This window comes from Myodes glareolus, chromosome 8 (assembly GCF_982192425.1).
Source record: "Myodes glareolus chromosome 8, mMyoGla1.1, whole genome shotgun sequence".
Classification (NCBI taxonomy): Eukaryota; Metazoa; Chordata; class Mammalia; order Rodentia; family Cricetidae; genus Myodes; species Myodes glareolus.
The window spans coordinates 108,541,544-108,567,204 of NC_142033.1; the positions used below are offsets into that span (position 1 = coordinate 108,541,544).

General features: G+C 57.1%; 1 protein-coding gene across 8 annotated transcripts; it reads left to right on the forward strand.

The window, feature by feature from the left end:
- Tcf3 (transcription factor 3) lies at nucleotides 1-23,753 on the forward strand. Of its 8 annotated transcripts, none has more exons than XM_087909377.1 (18): nucleotides 1-114; nucleotides 2,855-2,986; nucleotides 5,898-5,970; nucleotides 12,196-12,269; nucleotides 12,363-12,441; nucleotides 13,312-13,379; nucleotides 13,810-13,942; nucleotides 14,456-14,505; nucleotides 15,929-16,031; nucleotides 16,107-16,264; nucleotides 16,349-16,478; nucleotides 16,815-16,873; nucleotides 16,964-17,042; nucleotides 17,681-17,754; nucleotides 18,161-18,446; nucleotides 19,631-19,763; nucleotides 19,909-20,144; nucleotides 23,070-23,753. In XM_087909377.1, the coding sequence occupies exons 2-18, from the start codon at nucleotides 2,915-2,917 to the stop codon at nucleotides 23,210-23,212; spliced, it is 1,950 nt and encodes a 649-aa protein (XP_087765503.1). In that variant the 5' UTR covers nucleotides 1-114; nucleotides 2,855-2,914; the 3' UTR covers nucleotides 23,213-23,753. The 8 variants fall into 8 exon arrangements, with proteins under 8 accessions (XP_087765503.1, XP_087765502.1, XP_087765506.1 ...); XM_087909376.1 differs by lacking the exon at nucleotides 1-114 and adding an exon at nucleotides 307-639; XM_087909380.1 differs by lacking the exons at nucleotides 1-114; nucleotides 19,909-20,144 and adding exons at nucleotides 307-639; nucleotides 22,712-22,935.
- Nucleotides 23,754-25,661: the final 1,908 nt, after the last annotated feature.

The window sequence follows — 25,661 nt, forward strand, 5'->3', positions numbered from 1 at the left end:
GTTTGTATTCCACCGCGTAGGAAGATAGTCCCTGAGGCTTTACCGCGGTCTGGTAGATAATACCTCCGCCGGAAGCACTTTAATATTAGATACTGGTTGATTCTGGGTGTCATGGTAATCTTTGTGGGTGTTTTGACAGTGGACTGTTGTGAGGTGGTGTATATTAGTGTCGCCTCAGGAGGCAGTGGAGGGATCCGTGGAGTGCATCCGGTCGGGGCGCGGCTGCGGCGACTTGGGGGAGGTGGCTTTCGGGTGGTGGGGGCGTGCCTTCCAGGGGGCGTGGCTTCCGCGGCGCGGGGCGGGGTGGGGGGGCGGAACATGTCTCCCGCCGCAGGAAGATGAGGCAGCGCCGGCGGCTGCGGGCGTAGCGGGCCACCGCGGGCCACCGCCGCGCGCCGCCGCCTCTGCTACGGTCCCTTCCCTCGGGGCCTGCTCTGCGAGAAGCTCGAGAGAGGCCAGGCGACGCGAACTCGAGTGGGGAGAAGGAGGAGGAAGGACGCGCGCCCCCGAGCCCTGCGCGCTCCCGCCGCCCACGCGCGACCCTCGGGGACGCGCCCGCCACCCTTTTGTCCCCGGGGTCCCCGAGGGCGGTGGGCAGCAGGGAGCCCGGTGCACCCGGTGCATGCCCCCGCCCAGCAGGTGAGCGCACGCGGAGGGGCCCCGGGCGCGCGCGTGGGACGCACGGGGACGCGCTTACGGTGGGGACCCCCCCCACTCTGCTTAGTGCATGGGAAAAAAAAGTTGCCTCCGGGTCTCTCTCGGGTCCGCGGGGAAGCTGGGGTTGGGGTGAACCGCCGGGGGAGAGTTGCACGCGTCCCCCTTGCACAGGGCCCCGGGCCCAGCGGCGCATTGTTCTCTGCCTTCAACTTTGCGCGCCTGGAGAGGGGGCGACGTGGAGGGGACGCGCGTACTTGGGAGCAAACTTTGCCCAGGCCTCTTTTGTGACGGTTCTCTTTGAACGGTCACCCAACTTCATCAGATAGGGGTTCGCTAACTCATGGGGACTTTGAGAGCGGTGTTTCCTTACCACCTACCCTCAACACCCCCCCCCCAGGGAGGGGTGCCCCGATCGGAACTGGAGTTTGGAGGGGAGGGAAAGGACTATCTCCTTATTCCAAGCTAGGGGTGCCCCAACTCGTGGGTGTCTTAGGGGAGGTCTCCCCTTACCGCCGACCTGCACCCCTTCATTTGAAGACATATCTTTTGATCCTGACTGTAGTTTGGAGGGGTGAGGTTTATACCCCCACTCCACAAACTAGGGTTCCCTAACTCTTGGGAATTTTGAGGGAGGTGTCCCTTTCCCACCCACCCTCTGCCAGGGAGCCCCCCCCAACCCTGCATCCGAGTTTAAAGTTTGGAAGAAAGAGCGAGGATAATCTGTTCACTTCGTTAGCTAGGGGTTCCCCAACTCCAGGGGACCTTGGGAGACACATCTCCCCCTAATACACACTCAGGAATGGGCCCCCTGATTCAAGCTAGAGTTCGGAGGAAAACAAGAACAGGTCCTTTTGTCTGCTACAAGAAAGGGACCCCTGGGTACAGAGAAGGTGGGGAGACATGGGGACCCCAAGATGGGAACATCTGCTCTGTGTTAATGTGGGGCGCGGCACAGCCTGGGTTTGGAACACAGTGGTGGCCTGCCTTCGAGCCTCAGAGAGCTTCCAGCCTCTCTCCCTCCCTCCCTCGCTGCTGGAGTGGGGGAGGAGGGAGAGGGAGGGTTGTCCCCCATTCTTCCCTCTTAACAATCCAAGAAGTCTCAGGTAGTCTCACTCCACCCTTCCCCAAAACGTTTGTGTTACCTCTCCCCCTGGGGTTACCTAGAAAAATCGGTTTCAAGTACCCCACAAAAAAAAAGTGTGGTTTCGTACAACTTAGAAGAAAAAAAGTTAGTTTCACAGCCCTCCAAAAAGGGTAAAAAAGAAGAAAAAGAAAAGAAACAGCGGGGGAAGGGGTACTCCAGGCTGTTTCGTGTGCCCCTGTCTGAGTTGGCAAACAAAAGAGTTAGGGTCCTCCCTCAACCCCAGAACCTCCTTCTCCATCCACCTTGTGGTTTCTCGGGTCACCCCTACCTTCTCTCCTTTCTGGGGAACCCTGAGAAAAAGTTAATTTTTTAATGTGTGGTGGGCTGCTAGGCTTTCCTCTCCTTCCTGAGGTGTGTTATGGGATGTGGCCTGGCAGGTGGATACCCCCACCCCTGCTGGTGGAACAGAGCCCCCATACCTAAAGGGGAATCCCAGTTCTTGGGGACACCCCCCCCCCCGGTAATGTTGGTAAAAGGTGTTTTCACACTTCGCTCTAATAATTCCCAGATATGTCCTGACAGTGAGACAGACTGCTTGGCTTGGTTTTGTCTTTTAACTTTTCTGAATGGGTTTAGGTTTTGGGGGTGAGGGAGAATTTGTGGGTCCCAGGCAAAACATCCATTTGTTGCACCAGTGAAGTCTTGAAGTTAGGAGTTTGTTTTGCTTTGAATTTGGGGGTGACTGGGGTTTTGAGTGTTCTGTGACAGCTGCTGAATGAGAAGGTGCCACCAGATTTGTGGAGGAGGCAGGGCCCAGGCCTTCCTCCCCTCCTTGATGGGGCCCATGGACCCCAGGGGAGTTGATAGGAGTGTTCCCAGCCCCCCAACACCGTTTTTAGATGTGAAACGTCATGCTCTGGTGGACTTCTGGGAATGGAGATAGTTCTTATGTGTACCCCTTTTATTGTTGATGGTTCTGCAGGGGATCCCCCAAAATCCAGGTTGCCTGCTGCCTCCCTCCCGGGCCCCATAGACCCCCGGCCCTTGCCTGTAGTCCTACTTGCCCACGGCCTCACACCTCTCTCCCCGTCTGTCTCTGGTGTCACCACACAGGGCTGTCTCTAGGCCTGGGGAACCCACCCCAGTTCCCACGCCTGCTGTGCTGGCCGGACGATGAACCAGTCTCAGAGAATGGCACCCGTGGGCTCCGACAAAGAGCTCAGTGATCTCCTGGACTTCAGCATGGTGAGCTGCCCCCTAATGCCTTCCCCTGCTCCCAGGCTGGAGGGTATTGCCTAAGCGGGGGAGTTATGTGCCAGTAGGCGTGGGACCCCCCCAACAGGCATGGTGACACCCACAAAAGAAATGGGCCCACCTACCACTTCACAAATGGGGGAACTGAGCCCAGAGAGGAGGTCTCCAGCCTCTCCTCTGTCTTGCTCACTGCAGAAGCCCAGTGTGGCTGTGGGGGGCTGGTGGCCTTGACTGTAGTCAGGAACGTGACCGTCGAAGTTAGAAATGGTGAGAATGAGGTCGCAGGCTGTGCTGACCTGTGCTGGGGACCTCAGAGACACCTGTTCCACTAGCCTGTCATCATCAGCCATGGCTGGGGAGAGCCGGGCAGTTCTTGCCCATTCTGTGGAAGTCCTTTCTTTCCAGCTGTGTGAATGCCCAGAGAGACTGTCGGCTGGCAGAAGTCAGAGCACAGAGACACCCAGGAATGAGCTGGTGGGCATCCCCACAACTAGGTCCCTAGCTCATCCGTATGTGTGGCAGGCACCCTATGGCTATTGGTGGGACACTGGGCCCAGGCTTCAGGACCCAGCATCATTTTCTGAGTTTGGGGAGTCTTGCTCTCAGCCCCACCCCCAGGAGCACCACTGTGCCCTGAAAGCTCCTAGGCCGACTTCCGGCCTGAATTCCCCTGCTCCTCCCCACAAGGCACCCAGGCCGCAGAATTATGCCAAAAACAAGCGTGCCCATACCGAAACAGCACCAGGCAGCCGGCCTGCGGAAATGCAGCACTGGGTATGGAGCCCCCAAGGTTCCGGAAGGCCCTGCCGATATTTTTAAGGTCCATCTTATTTTTGCCTCCCTGGCTGAGTAGGCAGAGGCCCAGTCTGCTTGTTTTTTTTTTTTTTTCTTTTTTTCTTTTTTGTTATTGTTAAACTGACAGGTCACGGCCTAGTGGCCCGGAACACACCAGCTTGGGGGTGCAGCACAGCTCTGTTGGACCCATGGGAACACCCCAAGCCTCCGGGCTACCTCCTCTTTAGTCCAAAGGGCCCAGGGTTTCCCCTGATGTAGGTCATAGACCGTCCTGAGGCACAGAGGAAAAACTGAGACAGTCGCCTCATGTGGCTGTGTTGGGCGGTAGGTCCCTGTTTGGAAGGCTTTGTTTTTGTGCCGGGTCTCATGTAGCCTCCACGTGTTGGGAAGACGGGGCATGTGCCACCTTGTCCTTTTTTCATGTGCGTGTGTCTGTGTACCCCATTTGTGCCCGGTGCACTCGGGTCGAAAGAATAGGGTATCAGATCCTGGAGCTGTAGTTACAGATGCTTGTGAGCCACCATGTGGGTGATGGGAACCGAACCCAGGTCCTCTGTGTCCCTCTGGCCTTGCCCCCTGCAGCTTGTGCTGGCTCCACACAGAGCCGCGCTCCTTCTGTACTGGAGGCAGGGACGGTGGCCCTGCGCCTGCCCGGCTGTGGGGGCTGGGGCTGCACTGGGAAGGTTTAGAGGACGGTGCGGGTAGCGTGGACCTTCTCACCACTCCTGTCAGAAGGGCCCCCACTCTGGGTTAAAGGTGGCACTCTGGGTGGGGGTTGGCTGTCTGTGCCTTGGAGCCTTTAATATGCAGAGACTTGAGCGCTCTGGGCGTGGAAGAGCTGGGAGGGGCCAGGGTTCTGCGAGTAAGAGGTTCCCTCCAAGACCCCCACGCACATGCCCAACTCTGCCACCTAGTGCCTCAGTCCCTCTCCCTTTTTTGTTTGAGACAAGGAAGGTCTCATGTGACTTCTAACTCCCTATGTAGCCACTGATGACCTTATTCTCCTGCCTCCGCTTCCCAAGTGCTGGGAGGACAACCTCAGTTTCCCCTTAGTAGGGGCTAGGCCACACTTCCTGGCAGTGTATGTCTTCTGTGTGCCTTAAGTGGACTACTCAAATGGGGGGCTGCCATGGTGTTTGGGGGTGTCCACATGCACCGGGATGCTGGCCAGGGGGTGAGGACTCTTGCCCGGCCACCCTGCTGAACAGAAGCATGTTGTATTCATGCTGGGGTGGGAAGAAACACGTCACCTAGAGTAAATGGTTTCAGGCACTGTGGCAAACCCCTGTCATCCCGCGCTCCTGAAGCTGAAGCAGGAGGATCATAAATTCAAGGCCAGCCTGGACAACGGAGAGCCTATCTCAGAGACATATCAGGGCAGATCGTGGCTCAGCTGGTATAGGGCTCACACCCAGCACCCGGGTAAAAAGTGGGTGGCACACACCTGTAACACAAGAGACTGTCGGAGAGTTCTGACCAGCCAGTTTAGCCTACTTGGCAAGCTTCAGGACAGCAAGAGACGGTGTCTCAAGAAACAAAATACCACTGGGCAGTGGTGGCTCACGCCTTTAATCCCAGCACTTGGGAGGCAGAGGCAGGCGGATCTCTGTGAGTTTGAGGTTTGAGGCCAGGCTGGTCTACAGAGTGAGTATTAGGACAATCTCCTAAGCTACAGAGAAACCCAGTCTTGAAAAACAAAAAAAAAAAAAAAGAAGAAGAATCAAAAAGCAAAGACAACAAGATGGCCCTACACTTTTTAACCCTAGTACTCAATCAGGAGGCAGAGGCAGGTGGATTTCTGTGAGTTTGAGGCCAGCCTTGGCTACACAGCAATTTCCAGGCTAACCAGGGCTATTCAGAGAAACCCTGAGAAATGACACCCAGGATTGGGCTCACACAAAAACAAATTATAAGTCATACCCTCTAGCAAGTGGGACCCCGTCCCTCCCCTTTAGCCTCGTGTCCTTTCAGCTTCAGAGTTGGCTGCGGTCTCCTTCCAAGCATGTCCTGCCCCCGGGTCCCCCGTCCCTGGAGCTCCATGTTCAGCTGGGGTCCCCACTGTCCCCAGCTCTGCTCTGCCGCTCACTCTTCTCCTCTGTCCCCACAGATGTTTCCACTCCCTGTGGCCAACGGGAAGGGCCGGCCTGCCTCCCTGGCCGGAACCCAGTTTGCAGGCTCAGGTAGGATTGAGGGGCGCAGGGCGTGTCCCTGAGGACTGGGGATCGTCGGTGGGTCGGCCTGTGGACAGTGGCATTTTCTTACATGTGCCCTGCCAGAGTTGTAGAGCCCGTTGGGTTGGGCTGACTGGTGCCTAGGCCTCTAGGCCCACAGTGCGGCTTGGCCTCCCCAAGTGATTGCATTTTGAACATATATTAGGTGCTTGATGTGTGCGTGGTCGAGCCTGGTTAACAGGGACCGCAGGGGCTGGGGGCTTCCTAGGACCCAGGAGTTGTGAGGTCTCATAGACCCCGGCTGGCAGGGACGGGGGTGCAGTTTGCTGGCTTTTGCTAAGCGAGGGTCCTTCTTGGCCATGTGGAGGATACATCTGGGAAGCTGGTATGGGTGGTTCTTGCTCTCCCCCACCAAAGCCATCAGTCACTACCCTGCTGGTCTTCCCCTCGGTCTAAGGAAGTGGATGGAAGGCCATCTGGGCACTCCTGAAGGCCTGGAAATCCCCATGGGCTCCCGTCACCCCGGAAGCAGCCCCCAGTCCTCAGTGCCCAGGCTTCCGGCCACGATGGGGGTAAGGTCAGGTTGGCGGCTATCGTGAAGGTGGGATGGGCTGCCCTGTTGGCACCACCGCTCTCCAGACCCTTTTTCCTGGAGGTGGCTCCCTGAGGAGGGCACAGCCTGACGGGACTCTCACTGCCAGGCAGGCTCAGCAGGATGCGACCTTGAAGAGACCCCTCTCTGGTTTCTTTTTTTTTTTTTTAATTTATTATTTATTATGTATACAGTGTTCTGTCTGTCTGTATGCTTGCTGGACATGAAGAGGGCGCCAGATCTCATTACAGATGGTTGTGAGCCACCATGTGGTTGCTGGGAATTGAACTCAGGACCTCTGGAAGAGCAGTCAGTGCTCTTAACCTCTGAGCCATCTTTCCAGCCCCCCCCCCCCTCTGGTTTCTATGGGTGCTGTGCAGCCTGTCTCCGCTCCAGACCTGCTCTCACCCACACCCTTGGACCCTCGGTTACCGAGAAGCCTGGCATGTGACCTTGTGGCTGCGTGACTCTGTCCTGGGGACACACGATTGTGTGGCCTAGAGCCCAGCGTCCACAGGGAATGGAGACCACGTGGGCCATTTGAGGGGACAGCACTTTTACCAGTATGGGCTACAGGAAGGGTGTTTGCCCTATTCTTGGAGATTGAGGTACATACAGGGGGATGGGGTGCATACGGCAGGTCCCCCAGCACTGTCGGTACAGGTTTGGCTGGAGTCTGCCACTCTGAGGCAATCCCACAAGAACATAGGACCGAGGGACGCCTGGGTGGTAGCTTAGGATCACAAACCTGCCGGTCTCGTGGTGAGTTCCTTCCTTGGCTTGAGCTGCCTGTGTTTGACGAATTTCTTCTTTCTTGGTAATGTTTCATTTTGGAATTACTCTTCAAGTCTCAGGAGAGGGGATCTCTAAGAGTAGATCCTGAGTGCCAGCTCCCAATGCGACGCCCTGCACATCTCTCTGTGTCGTGGAACCAGCCCCCACTTCACAACCAGTGCTGACTTGCAGTATCTTTTCACGTGTTGGCTTGCAGATGCTCTTTGCATAGGAAGGGGCTCTGCTTCTAATCTCTCTCTCTCTCACATCCCCAACCCCACCGCTGCTGCATGGATGGAGTCCTCTTGAAGTGTGCCGTCTGGCGAGATGTGTGCCTCCTCAGAGACACGTCCCAGCTGTCCTTCCCCTTATCACCACCTGAACAACTTTAATAGCTACGTCTTTGGCCAGGTGTGGAGGTGCACACCTTTAATCTCACCACTCAGGAGGCAGAGGCCAGCCTGGTCTGCACAGGGAACTCCAGGTTTCCAGGGAATGTCTTAAAAACAAAAACCCGCCAAGCCTTTAGAAACATTTCTACCATCGTTTCTAAAGCACTGTGCGTTACATTGAGGCAGTGGTTACCCCATGGTGATGATCAGGAGGCTTTGTCTGCATATGTATCTGTACCTCACGTCTGTGCCTGGTACCTCTCGTGGCCAGAAGAGGGTGTCAGGTCCCCAGGGTCTGGAGTTGCAGACGGCTGCATGTGGGTGCTGGGAGGTGAACCTGGGGCCTCTGCAAGATCAGTGCTGTCGTTTGTCTGGCCCAGTGGGTTTATTCTATGTTTTATTTGCTTTCTGGGGACTGGATCAGGAGTCTCCAAGTGGAAGGCTAGAATTTAGCTGCCAGGCATGGTGGCACAACCCCGGCCCTAGGTGAAGGAGGGAGGGGGGCAGGCAGTTCCGGTCATTCTCTGTAGATAACAAGGGGAAGGCCAGCTTGGGCTTATGCGTCTCCCTCCTGCCAGCCAGCTCTCAAGTAACGACAGGGAGACTTATTAATTAGAAAAGTTTGGCTGATGGCTTGGGCTTGTTCTAGCACATGGTGTTACCCTCTTCCATCTTGGACTTCCTGTTTCCTCCATATCTTCTGTGGCCTAGAGTCCTCTGCTTTCTCTCCCCGGAAGTCCCTCCTCTACACCCTGCCTAGCTATTGGCCGTTCAGCTTTTTATGACACCAATCACAGCAACGCATCTTCACACAGCTTACAAGTACCCCACCCCAGCCTTCCTGTGCTGTGTGGGTCCCACATGAGACTGGGTCAGCCAAGGTGGCCCACGCCTGTAATCCCAACACTCTGGAGACAGAGGCAGGAGGATCTCTTGAATTCAAGGCCAGTCTGGTCTACAGAGTTTGAGGACAGCCAGGGCTACACTGAGAAACTCTGTCTCAAACCACAATGGCTGACCGGTGTCATAGTGGGTCTTAGAGAATCCTAGAACGCTTACTGTCACTGTGGCAAATACGGTGACCGAAACCAGTGTGGGGAGGACAGTGTTTTATGTGGCTCATACTTCTACATCATGAGGAGCAGGAAGCTGGAGGCAGGAGCTGAAACAGAGGCTGTGAAGGGGGCACAGCTTCCTGGTTGGCTGGGAGCTCTCCGTGGCTATTCACCCTGCTTTCCTGCTTGCTTTTCTCGTTGGGTTTTTGTTGTTGTTGAGACAGGGTTTCTCTCTTAAGTCAAGCTGACTTCGAACTCAGAGACCCACCTGCCTCTGCCCTGGATGCTGGGATTAAAGGTGTGCGCCACCACCGCCCAGCTCCACTGTGTTTTTTGAAACGGGGTCTCTACAACTGATGCTCTCCTATCCAGCCAAGCTGGCTGGTCCCTGGGCTCAAGGGATCTTCCTGTCTCTACCTCCCCGGTGCTAATAAGCATCATGCCTGGCTTTTCAGGTGGGTTCTGGGACTCGAACTCAAGTCCCCATGTTTGTGAAACACGCTTCGCTTCTCCCCAGCATCCACAGGAACTTCTGCTTACCTCTTGCTACCACAGTTTCTAGCATCCCCTAGTCTGACTGGCCAGCCAAATCTGAGCCTCAGCTTTGCTGTATCCCAAGCCTGCTGTCTGGTCAGTGGGCCATCCAGTCCCACTCGAAGTCTAAGAGTGTGGGTGTGGGAGCCTGTCACCCCAGCACTCAGAAGGGGGCAGGGAGGTTTGTGAGTTCATGTGAGCCCCACTCCTCAAAATAGAGCCATCTGTTCCCACCCTGTTTCTAATGTTCCATAGCTGCCTCTGTCCCTTTGTCCTTGACTGTCTCCTGTTCTGTTGTATTGATCTTGCTGTGGAATCTTTCTCCTTGGAGAAGAATCGATATTTGCCATCGACTCCGTTCTACTTTCATCTTAATTCCTCTTTGAAGCGTTCTTAGCTTTCTCTGCCGGAGTTTAGGAGTTTCGGATTCATGTGTTCACTGGTCATTTCGATTTGATGGGGGAGGGTGTGTTAGGATGGAGTCCAGGGCCTCAAACACGCTAGGCAGATGCATACTGCCTAGTCTGCCCTCTGCCTGAGTGGGTCTTGACTTTGAGGGCCTATGGGGCGTGGTCAGGGTGGAGCCCCGCCTAGAATCCCCCAGGGAGGGGCTGGAGCTATTGGTGGGGGTGAAACTCCGCCTAAAATTCTCAGACTTTTTCTACTGAGATTTTTTCTGCGTGTGTATCATGACCATATTGTTCATGCAGCCATATATTTTCTTTTGTATTTTGTTTACTTTCACTGTTTTTCAATGATGTGAGGGTGTGCACGTGCATATACAAGTGCGCTACCCCGGGAAGCGAGAAGCCAGAGGCCTAGGGATTCCCGGGACTGGACTGGCAGTGCTGATCCACCATGTGGGTACTGGGAAGAGAACTCAGCACCTCTGGAAGAGCAGCCAGTCCTCTTTACCACCGGGCCATCTCTCCAGCCCTCGTTTCGGTTCTTTTGAGATGTGTTCTAAAGACCAGGCTTGTCTCAAACTTCTGCTCTCACGGCTTTGTCTTCTGGCGTCGCGAGTGGAGGTAGAAGGAGGGAAGGCAGGTTGTGTCCTTTGTCGGGCTTGCTTGGGCAGTGTCCGCTAGCACGGCAGCCTTGCCTGGCATCGTCCGTGTTGATGGGCTGTGGTGGCGATGGTGCTGTGAGCCGATGTCCAGTCCTGTGAGGATAGCGTAGGGTCACACTGAGTTCCATCATTCCCTAGACTGCTCCTGGTGTGCTCGGCTCCCACGTTGCCCTCTACACCAGGCAGGTGGGCGTCTCCACGGTGAGCCTGATAACGAATGACCTTGCCATGAATACAGCTATAGACAGCACATGACCAGGAGAGCCGTGTGCCAGAAAACTTTATTTATAAAAGCAAGTCAGGGGCCACAGTGCCAGCAATGCTTCAGGAGACTAGAACTCCAAATATGGGCCTGCTTCTACGTTGTCTGGGGTCAGTGAGACAGGCTCTGGATGGAGGTAGCTGTTCCCTGGTGCTTTGTGGGCACACCTGACAGCAACATCTTCTGTTAGAATGTTTTAATTAGTGTGCATGAATATTCATGCTGGGTTATTAAGATGCATAATTTATCAGCTGGAGTGATTTTAATAACTATTAATGGGGTGGGGGAAGGGCTCCCGAATTTTGTCGTTTATAGAGTGGAAGAGACAGGGCTTGTGCTGGAAGGTCTTGGGTTCTCAGGGGATCCATGACATTGCCAGACTCTGGGATGGGACATTGTATGGTGAGTTCAGGGGTCACCTAGGCCAGGTCTAGGCTTCCAGAACATCCTGTATGACCCTGGGTTTTATGGTGAATAAGGATTGGTGGGATCACAACAATGTGGGTGCTGGCTGCCTATCCACCCCAGCCTCACCAGGACAGCTAAAAATTTTGGGGTGTAGACATCCACAGACTGCATCTGATGCTAGGGGTAGTTCCTGTAGCCCCCAGGGCTGTATCCCAGATCCCCATTCCCTACACACTGGAACTTTACCAGGAAACAGGAAGGTGTAATGGGAGGCGAATATTCATGAGACAGAGAGATTAATATGCATAATTATGCAAATCAACCACAATTAAACAGGATTCTCCAGGGAGGGGGTGATGAGTACAGAGGCTTGTAATAAAATCTCTGGGGTTTGAAGTTCCCTGGTGCGGAGCCTGGGCGGCATTGGGGGCTTCATGGGGTGCGCGGTGGGGGGGAAGACCCAGGAGCCTCCCCCAGTCCAGAATGTGGATGTGAACACTTCAGTCCTCCCCTGCCTGTCCATCTGGTTTCACAATAGGGAAACTGAGGCACACTACATGACCATGTGGCCAAGTTGGGTGGAATCAAGGCTGGACCCTGTGGTCCCTGTGTGTGGGACGGCCTAGGGGGCCAGGAAGGAGAGTTTGCTGTGGGTGGCGGTTAGCTGCTTCTGAGGTGTTGGGGGAGATAAGGGCCCGGCCCTGCTGTACTCCGCCCCTCGGGACAAGGTCCTCGGTCTCCAGGCTTGTTAACTCCTGTCTTACCACAGAAACCCTGACCTTCCTCTGAGGCCGCCGCTGTCCCTGTCTGCCTTCCCCGGCGAAGGCCCGGCCAGGGAGACCCTGCTTCTGTGCACTTTTGCCAACCTTTTCTGACTCAGATGCCCAGTCCTGCATGATCACACATAGACCTGAAAGAGACCTGGTGGGCACAGTAGCTGAGGTTTTGACAGATGAGTAGAAGTTTGCCTGAGAGACAGCTGGCAGCCATGTTTCTGAGCTACATCAGCCTTTGTAGGGACAGAGTCCCAGGCTGTGTAGGATGGAGGCATCTGAGCTTATTGCTGTTAGGCGTATCTGGGGGGAGGAGGGAACCCGAAGCCTCTGAGTCCCTGAGAACTGGGCTAGGTTTCCCTTTGCCTTCTGCAGGACTTGAGGACCGTCCCAGCTCAGGCTCCTGGGGCAGCAGTGACCAGAACAGCTCTTCCTTCGACCCCAGCCGGGTGAGACACCTTTGCAAGGCCCAAGTCCCCGGGTTTCCCTTCGCTCTGGGACAGCTGTCTCACCCGCACCCCCACCCTGCCTGTCTCCCCTAGACCTACAGTGAAGGCGCCCACTTTAGTGACTCACACAGCAGCCTGCCTTCCTCCACGTTCCTAGGAGCTGGGCTTGGAGGTGAGTGTGGCCACTCTGTGGGGCCTCGGTGCACAGTGGGGTACGGTTACAGCCCTGGCTTCTGCCCCGCCTGCTTCCTGGGGGGACTACGGAGACCAGTGTCACCAGGCAGTGGGTCAGGAGGCCTGAGAAGCCATGAAGGTTTAACTCAAGAGTGGGATGTGTTCTAGAATTTGGAATTGGTCAGCGCTGACCCCAGCTCCTTCCACCATGGCCCAACGTGGCCTCTGCAGTTGTGGGGTGCATGTTCCCTTTTGGGCTTCCTTCTCCTGCCTCTTCCTCGGGTGTCCTGCCTGACACGGTGGCAGGGCCACAGGGCAGTTCCCACAGAGGCCAGCTGTCCTGTGTCTCCCCCTCCCCCCAGGGTGGACCCTGGGAGCACTGAGTGCTTCAGGGTCAGCAGCCCTCAGAATCCAGCCGCTCGGGAGGCTGAAGCAGGACGATTAGGAAGTCAGTCAGGGCTGGAGAGATGGCTCAGCAGTTAAGAGCGCTTGTCGCTCTTGCAGAGGGCCTGGGCTCAGTCCAGGCACTAAGGTTGTGGCACACAGTGTCCATAACTTCAGTCCAAGGAATCTTCCAATCCCAAGGAACCGCTCTTGCAGGCACATGCATGGTACACAGACATACACGCAGTCAAAACCCTCAAGCAAGGAAAGTAGTCACTCGATCTTCCACAAAGAAGAAAAGAACAGAAGTGTGTAGATAGTCGGCCCTGCTGTTGCTCGTGTCCTCCCGTCCTCCATCCTGTATCTCGGGGGACTGGGCGGCTGGGCTGTCCAGGCAGGGCCCTGCCAGAGGCCCACCATGTACAGCCCCCCACTGTCTGGGGGACCCTCCTGGGGTCTCTCGTGACTTCCTTCTCCCTCACAGGCAAGGGCAGTGAGCGGAGCGCCTATGCCACCTTCGGGAGAGAAACCAGTGTTGGGACACTGAGTCAGGTAAACTGAGGCAGAAGGGCGGAGCTGGCCCGACCTCCAAGGTGACCCTTGGGGCTGAGACTGTGCTGGGGGAGCTCAGTTGTTAAACTGTAACCAGGACCAGGCTATGCACCAATGATGGTCATGTTCATGTCACCTCTCAAGTCCCCAAGCCACTCAGTAGCCCTAACCCGTGTGAGGAGCAGAGTTGGCATTGTACAGGGTACGGTTCTCATGCCCCAGCGTGGGCCTCTGTGCCCCTGGCTAGAGGTGGCCATGAGATGGCATGATGGTTAAGGAGAGGGCACGTCCTGGGTGCTGTGTATCGGCGAAACTTGGGGCCTGGCCTTGCCCATGTAGCATTGATCTTCACAGCTGGGAGGGTCTTGAGGCGGGGATCAGGCCTGGGTCTAGACATCAGCCCCAGCTTCCTGGTGTGCTCATCCCCCAGGCTGCCTTCCTGCCGGGCGAGCTGGGCCTCAGCAGTCCTGGGCCACTGTCCCCATCTGGTGTCAAGAGCGCCTCCCAGTATTACCCCTCATACCCCAGCAACCCTCGACGGAGAGCTGCAGACAGTGGCCTGGGTGAGTGGAGCTGGGGACGTGCGTGTGGAAGGGGCAGCGTGACCTAGACTGGCGCCTGCGCTGGGTACCGCTGAGCCTCGGTGGCCACAGAGGCCAGAGGGCTTCACAGTGGGTGTTTTGACTTGTTTCCTGAGACAGGATTTCTCGGTGTCGCCCTGGCTAATCTGGAACTCACTCTGTAGACTAGGTTGGCCTCGAACTCAGAGATCCACCTGCCTCTGCCTCCAGAGAGCTAGAATTAAAGGTGTGCGCCACCACCGCCAGGTTTTTGTGGCTGTGTTAATGAGTCCCTTCAAACCCTGAGAGAGACATACGTGAATCTACATAGAAAAGAGAAAGACAACATCTCATGGGAGAGGGTGGAAGGGAGGGGAGCAGAGAAAAATGTATCGTGCAGTACAAACAATGAAAGAAGAAAATGCTGGAAGTGTGCACCCCTGGGTCCTGACCCAGCCTGGTAGTGTCCACAGGAGGACGTGTGGACAGTGTGTCCTCTGTTCTTGCTCCCCGCAGATACGCAGCCTAAGAAAGTCCGGAAGGTCCCGCCCGGTCTTCCCTCCTCTGTGAGTATGGGGCAGGCCTGGAGCCTATAGTCTCCGAGTATGGTGAATTCTCCGTTCCAGAATCTGTGACCACATCCCATGGGTCACCAGAGGCTTGGCATGTGTGGGCTGAGGAAGCTTCTGCTCCCCAGGGAAGTCCTTCCTCAGGCCTCACTCCCTCTAGCTTTAGGAGTGGTTTTGTGCCTATAATGTCTAACAGTAGGGTCGGGGGAGGTGATGGGATGGATCCCTGTGAGTTGGTGCAGCCAGGTCCCGCCTGTTCCCAGCCACACCCACCTGCCAAGGCTGGAAGTGTTCCCACCCACAGGCTTGGTGTTTGGCTGGTTGCCCACGCTGGCAGATGGTTGTTGGCCCTTGGTGGTTCACGGTGCCATGTGCCTATGATTTAATCACCTTAAGAAAGGCGGTGTGCTGGATTCTCCAGCCTGGCCGCCTCCCCCAGCATTTGGGAGGTAAGGTCACAAGTTCTAGGCTGGCGTGTGCTACACAGTGCACTTTGTATACTAAAGCTTCAAGCTCCTGCTTCCTCTGTGTCTGCAGAACCCTGCAGTTTCCTTTGATGTCAGTACTGGGGCCAACAGTGGTGGAGGACATAGGTCAGGGCTCCCTAGAAACACACATATTGGGGGAGCAGAACTAAGATCAGAGACTATGACCAACAGAACCCAGTCAAGCTAGGTGGAAGTTAACCCAGCAGCCAGCTTAGACTTGCTGCCTGTTCCCCTGCCAGGACAGGCATGAACAGCTGATCCCTCCTGAGTCCTATGCCAGGGCAGACATGAACAGCTGATCCCTCCTGATTCTTACGCCAGGGCAGGCATGAGCACCAATCCACTCCTGAGTCCTGTGTCATGGCAGGCATGAATAGCCAATCCCCTCCCAAGTCCTGTGCCAGGACAGGCATGAGCAACCGATCCCCTCCCGAGTCCTGTCCCAGGGCAGACACTGGTGGCAGGACCCCCTTCCCCCCGCCCACACCGTTTCTTGGAGCTGTCAGAGTTGCAGCGTTGCCAGCTGGTCAGGGTTGATGCTGTTGGTTGTTTCCTCTGCACCGTCCATGCTGCGGGGAACCAGGATCAGATGCTGGTATGGTGGGTGGGACCTTGCTTCTGAGAGCAGGGGTCCTGTGTTCCCAGAGGAACAGGGAGACTTCCAGCACTGGCTCATGCTAGACAAGGGAAAATAGAGAGCTGAGCATTGGAGGGAGCTTTCAGGGTTCACTGGGAGTCTGCTATATGGAGGCAGGTCAGGGTGTTCCAGAGAGACAGGAGTCTCTAAGAGGTAGTAAAGGGAATCGAGACCCAGTACCTGATTCTAGGGCCTGGGCCTGGGCCTAGCTGAACACACAGCAGGGGGCATTTAGGAGGGTACGGCTGGGGGAGACGGCTCCACACCCTCCTCCAATATTGCCCTCCTTCTGCAGGTGTATCCACCCAGCTCAGGTGACAGCTTCAGCAGGGATGCTATAGCCTACCCCTCTGCCAAGACCCCCAGCAGCACCTACCCTTCCCCCTTCTATGTGGCAGGTGTGTGGGGCTCCCGAGGGCGGGGGGATGCTCTGCAGGGCTGGGTCCCTAGGCTCATCCTCCTCCTCCACACAGACAGCAGCCTGCACCCCTCGGCAGAGCTCTGGAGTCCCCCTGGCCAAGCAGGCTTTGGGCCCATGTTAGGAGATGGCTCGTCCCCTCTGCCTCTTGCACCAGGCAGCAGTTCTGTGGGCAGCGGTGCCTTTGGGGGCCTCCAGCAGCAAGAACGCATGGTAGGTGCTGTGGTCGGGGACCTGGGTGGTGCCAACACCTGCCTGGTTCGGCCTGTGCCCCTGACCTACTAATTGTCCCTTCAGAGCTACCAGCTGCATGGATCTGAGGTCAACGGCTCGCTCCCAGCTGTGTCCAGCTTCTCTGCCACCCCTGGCACTTACGGTGGCACTTCTGGCCATACGCCTCCTGTGAGCGGGGCAGACAGCCTCATGGGTGAGGTCAAACCCAGTGTTTCCTGGGCCCGGGTAGGAGCCACGAGGCCGCATCAGGGCTCCGTGGAGAACAGACACTTAACACTTACTGGGCCCAGAGCTAGGAAACATGGTCCCCTTCTTGAGCCACCTCAGATTGACTCTGGAATATTAGGAGCAGGCCTCAATGACAAATGAGTCTTCCACTTTACTCTGGGGGAAACTGAGGCAGAGAAGGAACAGATGTCAGTGTTAGGCAAGACATGACACTGGGGGTGGCGGGTGTCGCAAGAGGGAGGGTCCCATCACTGGCAGGATGAAGGCTCCCAGAACAGGACTTATCTGTCTTGCTCAACAGGCACCCGAGGGACTACAGCCAGCAGCTCAGGGGACGCCCTTGGGAAGGCACTGGCCTCGGTGAGTGGGGGCCTGGACAGAGGCAGAGGGGGACTCTCGGTAGACTCGTGGTGGTCCTGACCGCCCCTTCCTCTGTCCTCATCACTGCAGATCTACTCCCCAGATCACTCCAGCAATAACTTCTCACCTAGCCCCTCGACACCTGTGGGTTCGCCCCAGGGCCTGCCAGGTGTGTATGGGATGGGCATGAGAACCCAGACTGGAGTCCTGCCAGGTAGTGAGAGGTGGCATGAGGGCCAGGTGGGCCTCCACTTGCGATTTGTCCAGTTGAGAGACGTTAAATCCTGATTGTTGACCTCAGGCTCAGCTCTTGTGAGGCATACCACTCCAGGGTGGGTGGTGGCGGCGGCAGGGCATCAACTCGGTGAGGGCAAGTGGGAGTCGGGAGCCTCTAGAAGTCCTGAGAGGTAGGGGTTTTAAAAATACCCACTCTTCCTTGTGTGGTGGTGCCTGTCTTGATCCAACCACTCAGGAGGCGGAGGCAGGTGGATCTCTGTGAGTTCAAGGCAAGCCTGGTCTACAGAGAGAGTTCCACTCCTGTCCTCAGCTTGGCCTGTCTGGTCTCCTCTGGAGCTAACCACCTGCCCTGTGTTTGAGTTCAGAGCAGTGGATCCAGGTGTGGAGGGACAGAGAGGAACTGTCATGTCAGGACTGGCTCCTCTGAGGTCAGGGGTCATGTTCCCTAGGCAGGAAGGAATTGGGGTTCAAAAATTGAGTGGTGTCTGAAGTGGCTGTGTCAAGCATCTGAGTGCATCCAGCTTTGGGCCCCACTGCCCGGGTTCCTTCATGCCTTTCTTTCCCCTCCAGGGACATCACAGTGGCCCCGGGCAGGAGCTCCCAGTGCCTTATCTCCCAGCTACGATGGGGGTCTCCATGGCCTGGTGAGTGTCCCCTCCCTGCTGGCCAGATATCAAGTGCCAGTCAATCCCATCACCACAGAATTGGAATATGGAGCCCTTCAGGGGGAGAAGTCGACTCAGTGTGCCGCAGGGACAGCTTCAGGAGAGGCCATTGGCTGAGCCTTGGGAAGCCCAGGCTTTAAGGAGGGGCAGGGGCAAGTTTCCTGCTACCTGGCCGGGGCTCAGTGGACAAAGGGCTCCCCTGGCATGTGTGAAACTCTTGCTGGCACCGCAGATCCTGGCTGCAGTGGTGACCACTCGGGAGGTGGAAACGGGTCTTCAGTAGTGAGGCAGGGGTATTACAAGTTTGAGTTCAGCCTGGGCCACGGAGGGAGACCTTGTGTGCAGCGTGTGTGTCCCTCAGCACCTTCTCTACCCACCCACACAGCAGAGCAAGATGGAGGATCGCTTAGATGAGGCCATCCACGTCCTTCGCAGCCACGCTGTGGGCACCGCTAGTGATCTCCATGGACTTCTGCCTGGCCATGGGGCACTAACCACAAGCTTCGCAGGCCCCATGCCACTGGGCGGGCGGCATGCGGGCCTGGTCAGTGGAGGCCACCCTGAGGAAGGCCTCAACAGCGGTGCCAGTCTTTTGCATAATCATGCCAGCCTCCCCAGCCAGTCCAGCTCCCTCCCCGATCTCTCGCAGAGGCCGCCTGACTCTTTCAGTGGTAAGTCCCAGCGTCCCAGGCTTGATCACAGAGGGAAGGACAGAATCACTGTCCCTCGAGGCTGGAAGTGTGGCTCAGCCCAACTTAAGCATTTGGTTGCAGACCTGAACTGGACACACAGTGGTGTGTCCCTGGGCCTCCTGGGCTGCTCACTGGCCAGCAACTTGCAGTTAGCCAGCCTCAGGTTCCTGAGAGCCTGTGCCTCAAAGCTAAAAGCCATGGTATTGGGAACATTGTTCAGTTGATGCTTTTCACACGAGTGTGAGCGCCTGCCCTGAGTGTGTACCTTGTAACCCAGCACTGAGGAGCGGGAGACAGGAGGATCTCTGGGAATGGGGAGGGACAGACTCCAAGTTCAGTGAGACTCATCTTGGGGTTAAGTGACAAGAGCAGGATACTTGATAAATGTGTCTCCTGTGTGCATGTGCATGTATGCACACACATGCTCAGACATACACACATGCACACACCCACTGTCAGACCCACCAAGGGGCCAATAGCCATCAGACAGCCTAACTTGATTGTCCAGATCCTCAATGTAGCTGAACTGTTTGGTTCAGTCTGGGGACACTGAGGCACAGGGTGGGGCCCAGGATCCCAGCAGCACCAGGCTGATTCCTTTGGCAGGGAGGGTGCCTGCTTCTCAGATGAGGGCCTAGGATGGGTGTGGTTTCCATAGCGGGTGTCAACAGGGTCATGGGAACAGTTCCCTTGTAACAGTTTTAGGGGATATTAGGGCCAGCAGGGCAAAGTTTAGGGCAAGTGGAAGGGAAATGGGATGATGCCTTAGGGTGACAATTCTGCTGAGTCCAGGAGGTGACAGAGGGGCGGGGAGGCTCCAGCAAGACAGTGCAAAGGCCCCAGGGCTGGATGGAGCATGGTGGGTTGGAGACAGAGCCAGGGGAACAGAGGAGGCCGCGGAGACTGCGGCAGGCCAGCATGCAAGGGACCCTGTGGGCTGTGGGGGAAGTTCACAGTGCAGGTCTCTGTCTCGGCACTGCGTGTGGTGTGGGACTTGATGCTAGTCTGGCTTCAGCATCAGACTGGATCTTTAGTGGGGAGGGAGCCCCTCTAACCTTGGCCCGAGGCAGCTTGTTTTATTTCCGTCTTTACGTCCCCACAAATCAGCCGCCCTCAGGTGAGCTTGGTAGCTGCCGACACCCCTCATCCCGGGCTTGTTGCAGGACTCGGGAGGGCAGGCGCCACGGCGGGAGTCAGTGAGATCAAGCGGGAGGAGAAGGAGGACGAGGAGAACGCGTCAGTGGCCGACGCCGAGGAGGACAAGAAGGACCTGAAGGCCCCACGCACGCGCACCAGGTGCCAAACCCCTCCCCCTGGGCCTCGCACACATCACACACCACACGCACATACATCACACGTGCACACAGACCCCAGGAGGCCCCTGCAGGCCACCGCGTCACCTCACTGTCTCCCTCTGGCCCCTGGCTCCCCTCCCCCGTAGCCCAGACGAGGACGAGGACGACCTTCTCCCCCCAGAGCAGAAGGCCGAGCGGGAGAAGGAGCGCCGGGTGGCCAATAACGCCCGGGAGCGCCTGCGGGTCCGCGACATCAATGAGGCCTTTAAGGAGCTGGGCCGCATGTGCCAGCTGCACCTCAGCAGCGAGAAGCCGCAGACCAAACTGCTCATCCTGCACCAGGCCGTGGCCGTCATCCTCAGCCTGGAGCAGCAGGTGCGAGGTCAGTGGGCGGCCCGCGCCCTGCGCCTCCGCGACGCTCCCCTCCCTGCTGCCCCAGCCAGAGTACAGTGACTGTCCCTCACAGCCAACCGCACACCCTCTGGTCCCAGACAGGGTTCTCTGCAGGCTGTTCTCTGTGCTGACTTCCAGAACTGACTGACCCTGCTAGGTTCTCCACACTGTTGATTGATGACAGCCCTCAGCTTACACCAACTGACCCCACACCCGCTGACCCAATCCTCACCGCCTGATCCCATCCACACCGACTGACCCCACACCCACTGACCCCATCCACACCCGCTGACCCCATCCTCACCAACTGACCCCACACCCGCTGACCCCATCCACACCACTGACCCCACACCACTGACCCCACACCCGCTGACCCCATCCACACCCATTGACCCCATCCACACTGCCTGACCCCATCCTCACCACTGACCCCATCCACACCGGCTGACCCCATCCACACCCGCTGACCCCATCCTCACCGACTGACCCCACACCCGCTGACCCCATCCACACCGACTGACCCCACACCCGCTGACCCCATCCACACTGCCTGACCCCATCCTCACCACTGACCCCATCCACACCGACTGACCCCACACCCGCTGACCCCATCCACACTGACTGACCCCACACCCGCTGACCCCATCCACACCGACTGACCCCACACCCGCTGACCCCATCCATACCGACTGACCCCACACCCGCTGACCCCATCCTCACCGACTGACCCCACACCCGCTGACCCCATCCTCATCGACTGACCCCCACACCCGCTGACCCCATCCTCACCGACTGACCCCACACCCGCTGACCCCATCCTCATCGACTGATCCCACACCCGCTGACCCCATCCTCACCGACTGACCCCACACCTGCTGGCCCCATCACACTGGCTGACTCTATCCTCACCGACCCCACCCACACCGGCTGACCCCCCCACTGATGACTCCCCACTTCCCTCACTGGCATCATGTGCTCTTGCACACCAGCTGTTCCCCGTATGACTGATCTCCACACACCGACTGTTCTCATCCTGACCTGCTCACACCTCGACTGTCCGTGCCGGCTGATCCCTCACATGGGGTTTCTCACACGCTGACTCCCTAACACCATTTACCCTCCCTGGCACCACCGCGACTGCCCCTGCAGGACTCTGCCCCTGCGTTAATAGCCCACCACAGGTCCTTCCTTCTGCGAGTCATCCGGGTTGACTGTCCACACACTGGCCATCCTCCTTAGTGCGTCATTGACTGACTGACTTTGCCACCCTGGCTCCCCTGGCCTGAGGACTCTGTCCAGACGCTTGCCAGCCCGGCCTTATCCCAGAGCCTGGCTGTTAGGGGCCAGTGACACCACCCCCCACCCCCGCTCACTCCCCGAGAACCCAGAGGTGCCATCGCTGTTCATCTTGCCAGGGACCCAACCCACCTCTCTGAGAGCATCTTCTCCCTGACTCAGTTTCCCCATCCACCCGTCCCAGAGCCGGTGAGGGAGGACTTCAGCTTGGCCCCTACCGCTTTCCCGCTTCCTTAACCTGCACTGCCCTGGCTGCCTGCCGTTAACACTTTCTCTCCTGCAGCGTGGGCTCTGCCGAGCCGTCTCCACTTTCTCCTTGTTCCAAGGTCTCTGTCTGTGGTGGCAGAGCGTGTGGTCGCCCTGTGTCCCACAAGTCCGCCTCCTCTGCTCGCTGTCTCTCATGTTCCTCCCTTTACCCTGGCTGTCCCCTGCCTTTGCTTGCCACCTGCCGCCCCGCACCTCGCACCTGCCGCCCTGTGGACAGGGCTGGCCACACCGCCACCTCGGGGCCTTTTGTCCACTGGGCACACAGCCTCTGGTGCCCACATGCAGTTTGGTCTGTGCGCTTGTCCTGAGGTCTGGGGCCACCGCCGCCACCCAGAGGGATCTGGTCCATCGTGGGCAGCAGGGGCGTGAGTCGCAAAGGGCATGTGCTGGCCTTCACAGCCTAGGTGACTGCCATCTGCACTCCTGGGGGAGACTGAGGGCCAGCTCAGCACAGGGTGAGGGGGGCCTAGCAGGAAGCCTCAGGCCACAGGCAGGGACAGGGTCTCAGCCTTGTGTTCAGTCATTTGGAGCTGCTGCCGTGGGTGTCCATCACAGTGGAGGAGATACTCACTGCTCCTGGCCCAGCTAGGGTGGCCATGGCTCTGGGGTGCGGGGCTCAGGCTCCAGCGCTGTTTCCTTCCATGAGCCTTCTAGGCCTCAGCCCAGCCCTGAATCCTGTCACCCAGAGCCATGAACAGGGACAGGGACAACTAAGAAGCCACTGCCCTGTCAGGTCCCACCTTCCTCCACATGTGTTAGGGGAGGGTAAGGCCTCGCCTGGCCTCCCAGAGACATGGGTTTAAGGACACACAGACATGCCCTTTGGGGTGTGTCCTGCACAGAGCACTGTTGTCCACATTGAAGAGCTGACGTCACTCACCACCACACACATCCCCCCAACATTGGCTGCCACCCTTGTCACTCACACATCAGCACATAGCGTGCAGCGGCCCGGCCCCCCCCTGACGGAGGCTCGGTGCTGTGACCCAGCAGTACGGACGAGGTGCTGTCCCTGGAGGAGAAGGACCTGAGGGACCGGGAGAGGCGCATGGCCAATAACGCACGGGAGCGGGTGCGCGTGCGGGACATTAACGAGGCCTTCCGGGAGCTGGGCCGCATGTGCCAGCTGCACCTCAAGTCGGATAAGGCGCAGACCAAGCTGCTGATCCTGCAGCAGGCGGTGCAGGTTATCCTGGGCCTGGAGCAGCAGGTGCGAGGTAGGCTGCGCCCACCCCATCCTGCTCTGCCCTGGCTTGTTGCTGGCCAGGGGTGGCCACAGCACAATCCCAACCCTCCCTGTCCCCAACTGTGGACAGTCTCCCACTGCGCTCTCCTCCTCCACTCCCCCCAGAACGCAACCTGAACCCCAAAGCAGCCTGCTTGAAGCGGCGGGAGGAGGAGAAGGTGTCTGGCGTGGTCGGGGATCCCCAGCTGGCGCTGTCGGCTGCCCACCCTGGCTTGGGTGAGGCTCACAACCCACCCGGGCACCTGTGAGCCTTTGCATGGATCTCCGTGGGACCAGGGACCTCCACACTCTGCCCGAGGTGCACCAGGACGGGCTCCAGCAAGGCGTGGCAGAGGGCTCAGGCTCGTCAGGGCAGCAGCAAGGCTCCACGGACACGGCGGGGCTTCGGGGCTCCCTGGCAGCCCTGTGTCCTGGCCCCAGGAACCAAGCTAAGGGGAGCACTCCCCCACCGATTAACCGAAACTGGAAACAAAAGCAGCATGCTCACTTTTCAGAAAAGAAAAAGATGCCTTAACTGTGGACGAAGGAAGAATTGGAGCGCACCCTGGCGAGGGTGGCCGGGGACTGGTTCTGGTTCAGAGCCACCAGCACATCGTGCCTACGCGTTTTGTTTTTTTTTAAGGAGAATAAAAGAACATTAGTTATCAGATTTTTTTTTAATGTAGACAGAACCTAGCAAGAACGAGGCCTTCCGTGTCTTATTACTTTTCCTTTTAGCTTTCTTTTGCGTATGTTTTGTAAGCAACAAATTTTTGTATAAAAGTCTCCTGTCTATTGCTGTTTCTAGAACTCAGCGTCATGTTTCACGGTCTGCAAGGTTATTAAAGTAGCGTTCAAAAGACCCACTGCACGTGAGCCCAGGGCCTATTTGTGCCTGGCGTGTGCTCAGCAGCCGAACCATGGTCTCTGCCTCTCTTCTGAAAGGCTCACACTCCTTCCTCACTGCCCTGAATGCTTGGGTGACGAGTTGTGGGGTCTCTAAAGGGACAGAATCGACAGGATGAATATATATAGATACACATGTGCACTCAAGTATTGGTATGGCTTACAGGCTGTGCCCTGGGTTGTCCTAGTCCGACAGCGGACAGAAGCAGGATGTCTCAGCAGTCCCAATCCAGCGCTGGAGTCCTGGAGGAACCATAGGGAACTGCTGGTCCTCACTGCACCGGAATCCTGAAGAATGGGCTCCCACCAGTGAAGGAGCGCCTCAGCCGCAGGGTGGACAATCCTGCCAGCGAGAGAGGGCAGGCAGGCAGAGAGCGAACGGCTCCTTCTGTGCCCTGTTATGCAGGCTGCCACCAGGAGGTGCGGCCAGGTTAGGGTCCAGTCGAGAGGGCTCCCACAGGTGGGCCCAGCTGCTCTGGTTGGTTGGTTGGTTGAGATACAAAGCTACCTGTACTTAGCTGCTCTACTCACAGCCACAGCTGGCTCTTCAGTGGATGCTGCAGGCTTCGGCTTCCTATCTGGGCAGAGTGGTCGCAGGTACCCTCCCAAGTATCTTCACCCGTTTTTCAGATCCTGGCAGCGTCGTTCCTTCCTATCCTAGCCTCTGGGGCTGGGGGATCTTGGGACCACCAAGTACCAAGAGTTCACAGCTACTCCATGCTGACTTTGGTCCCTTTGGAAACCCCAAAAATCTCCAGTGAGGATAATTTGTTGGGAACCATGGTAACACCTTGTTATGGTAGACCTTATCCACCACTTTGGCCTGCAGATTCTGCACATCTGGAACAGCTGGATTGGAGGGAACACAGCCTGGGTCACTGGCAGGCAGTGAGGGCTCATCCAGGTTCCCCACCTGCTGTACGCAGGGCAGTCGACCTGTCCTCAGCCCAAACACCCATGAGCCCTTGTGTCCAGCTGCAAGACAGCAGAAGAGGGACTGAGGTTGTGGCTCGGTTGGTAGAGTAATCGGCTAGCATATTCATGGAGCCCTGCATAGAGGTGGGGCTCCCTGAACTGGAGTTAGAGGGTTGTCACTTTACACAGGTGCTGAGTGTTAGAAGAGTCAAATTCCCATGACGGCATGGCAGGCACCTACCACTGAGCCCCTCCCTCTACTTTACTGGGTTTGGTTTTGGTGGTTTTGGTTTTGAACCTGGCTGTCCTGGATGTCCCTCTGTAGACCAGGCTGGCCTTGAACTCAGAGATGCCTGCCTCTGCCTCCCTGCTGCTGTGATTAAGGGCATGCGCCACCACCAACCAGCGCAGTGTTTCTGTCTGTCTCTGTCTCTCTCTCTCTCTCTCTCTCTCTCTCTCTCTCTCTTTCTTTCTCTCTCTCTCTCTCTCTGGACTTTGGACTGCTGTGTAATCAAGCATAGCCTTGAACTCAACTCCAGACGTGTGCTAGGATTAAAGGCATGGCCACCCAACTCAAATTTTTGTTTGAGTTTTAAAGTGTATAGGTTTTTTTCGCTTATCTGTGCATGTGTGCACCATGTGTGTGCAGACAGCACTGGAGTTCTGAGTGGTTGTCAGCAGGCATATGGGCGTTGGGACCCAAACCTGGGTCCTCTGCAGGAGCAGCTGGTGCCCTGAGCCTCCTCTCCTGCCCCCACCTTATTTTTTGAGACAAGGTCTTTGCCTGAACAAGGAGCTTAACCTATTAGGCCAGAGTAGCTCAGCAGTGAGCCTTTGCCTCCTGTGTTCTGGGGTTAAAGCATAGCTGTAGTGAGGCCCACCCCTGAGATCCCAGCA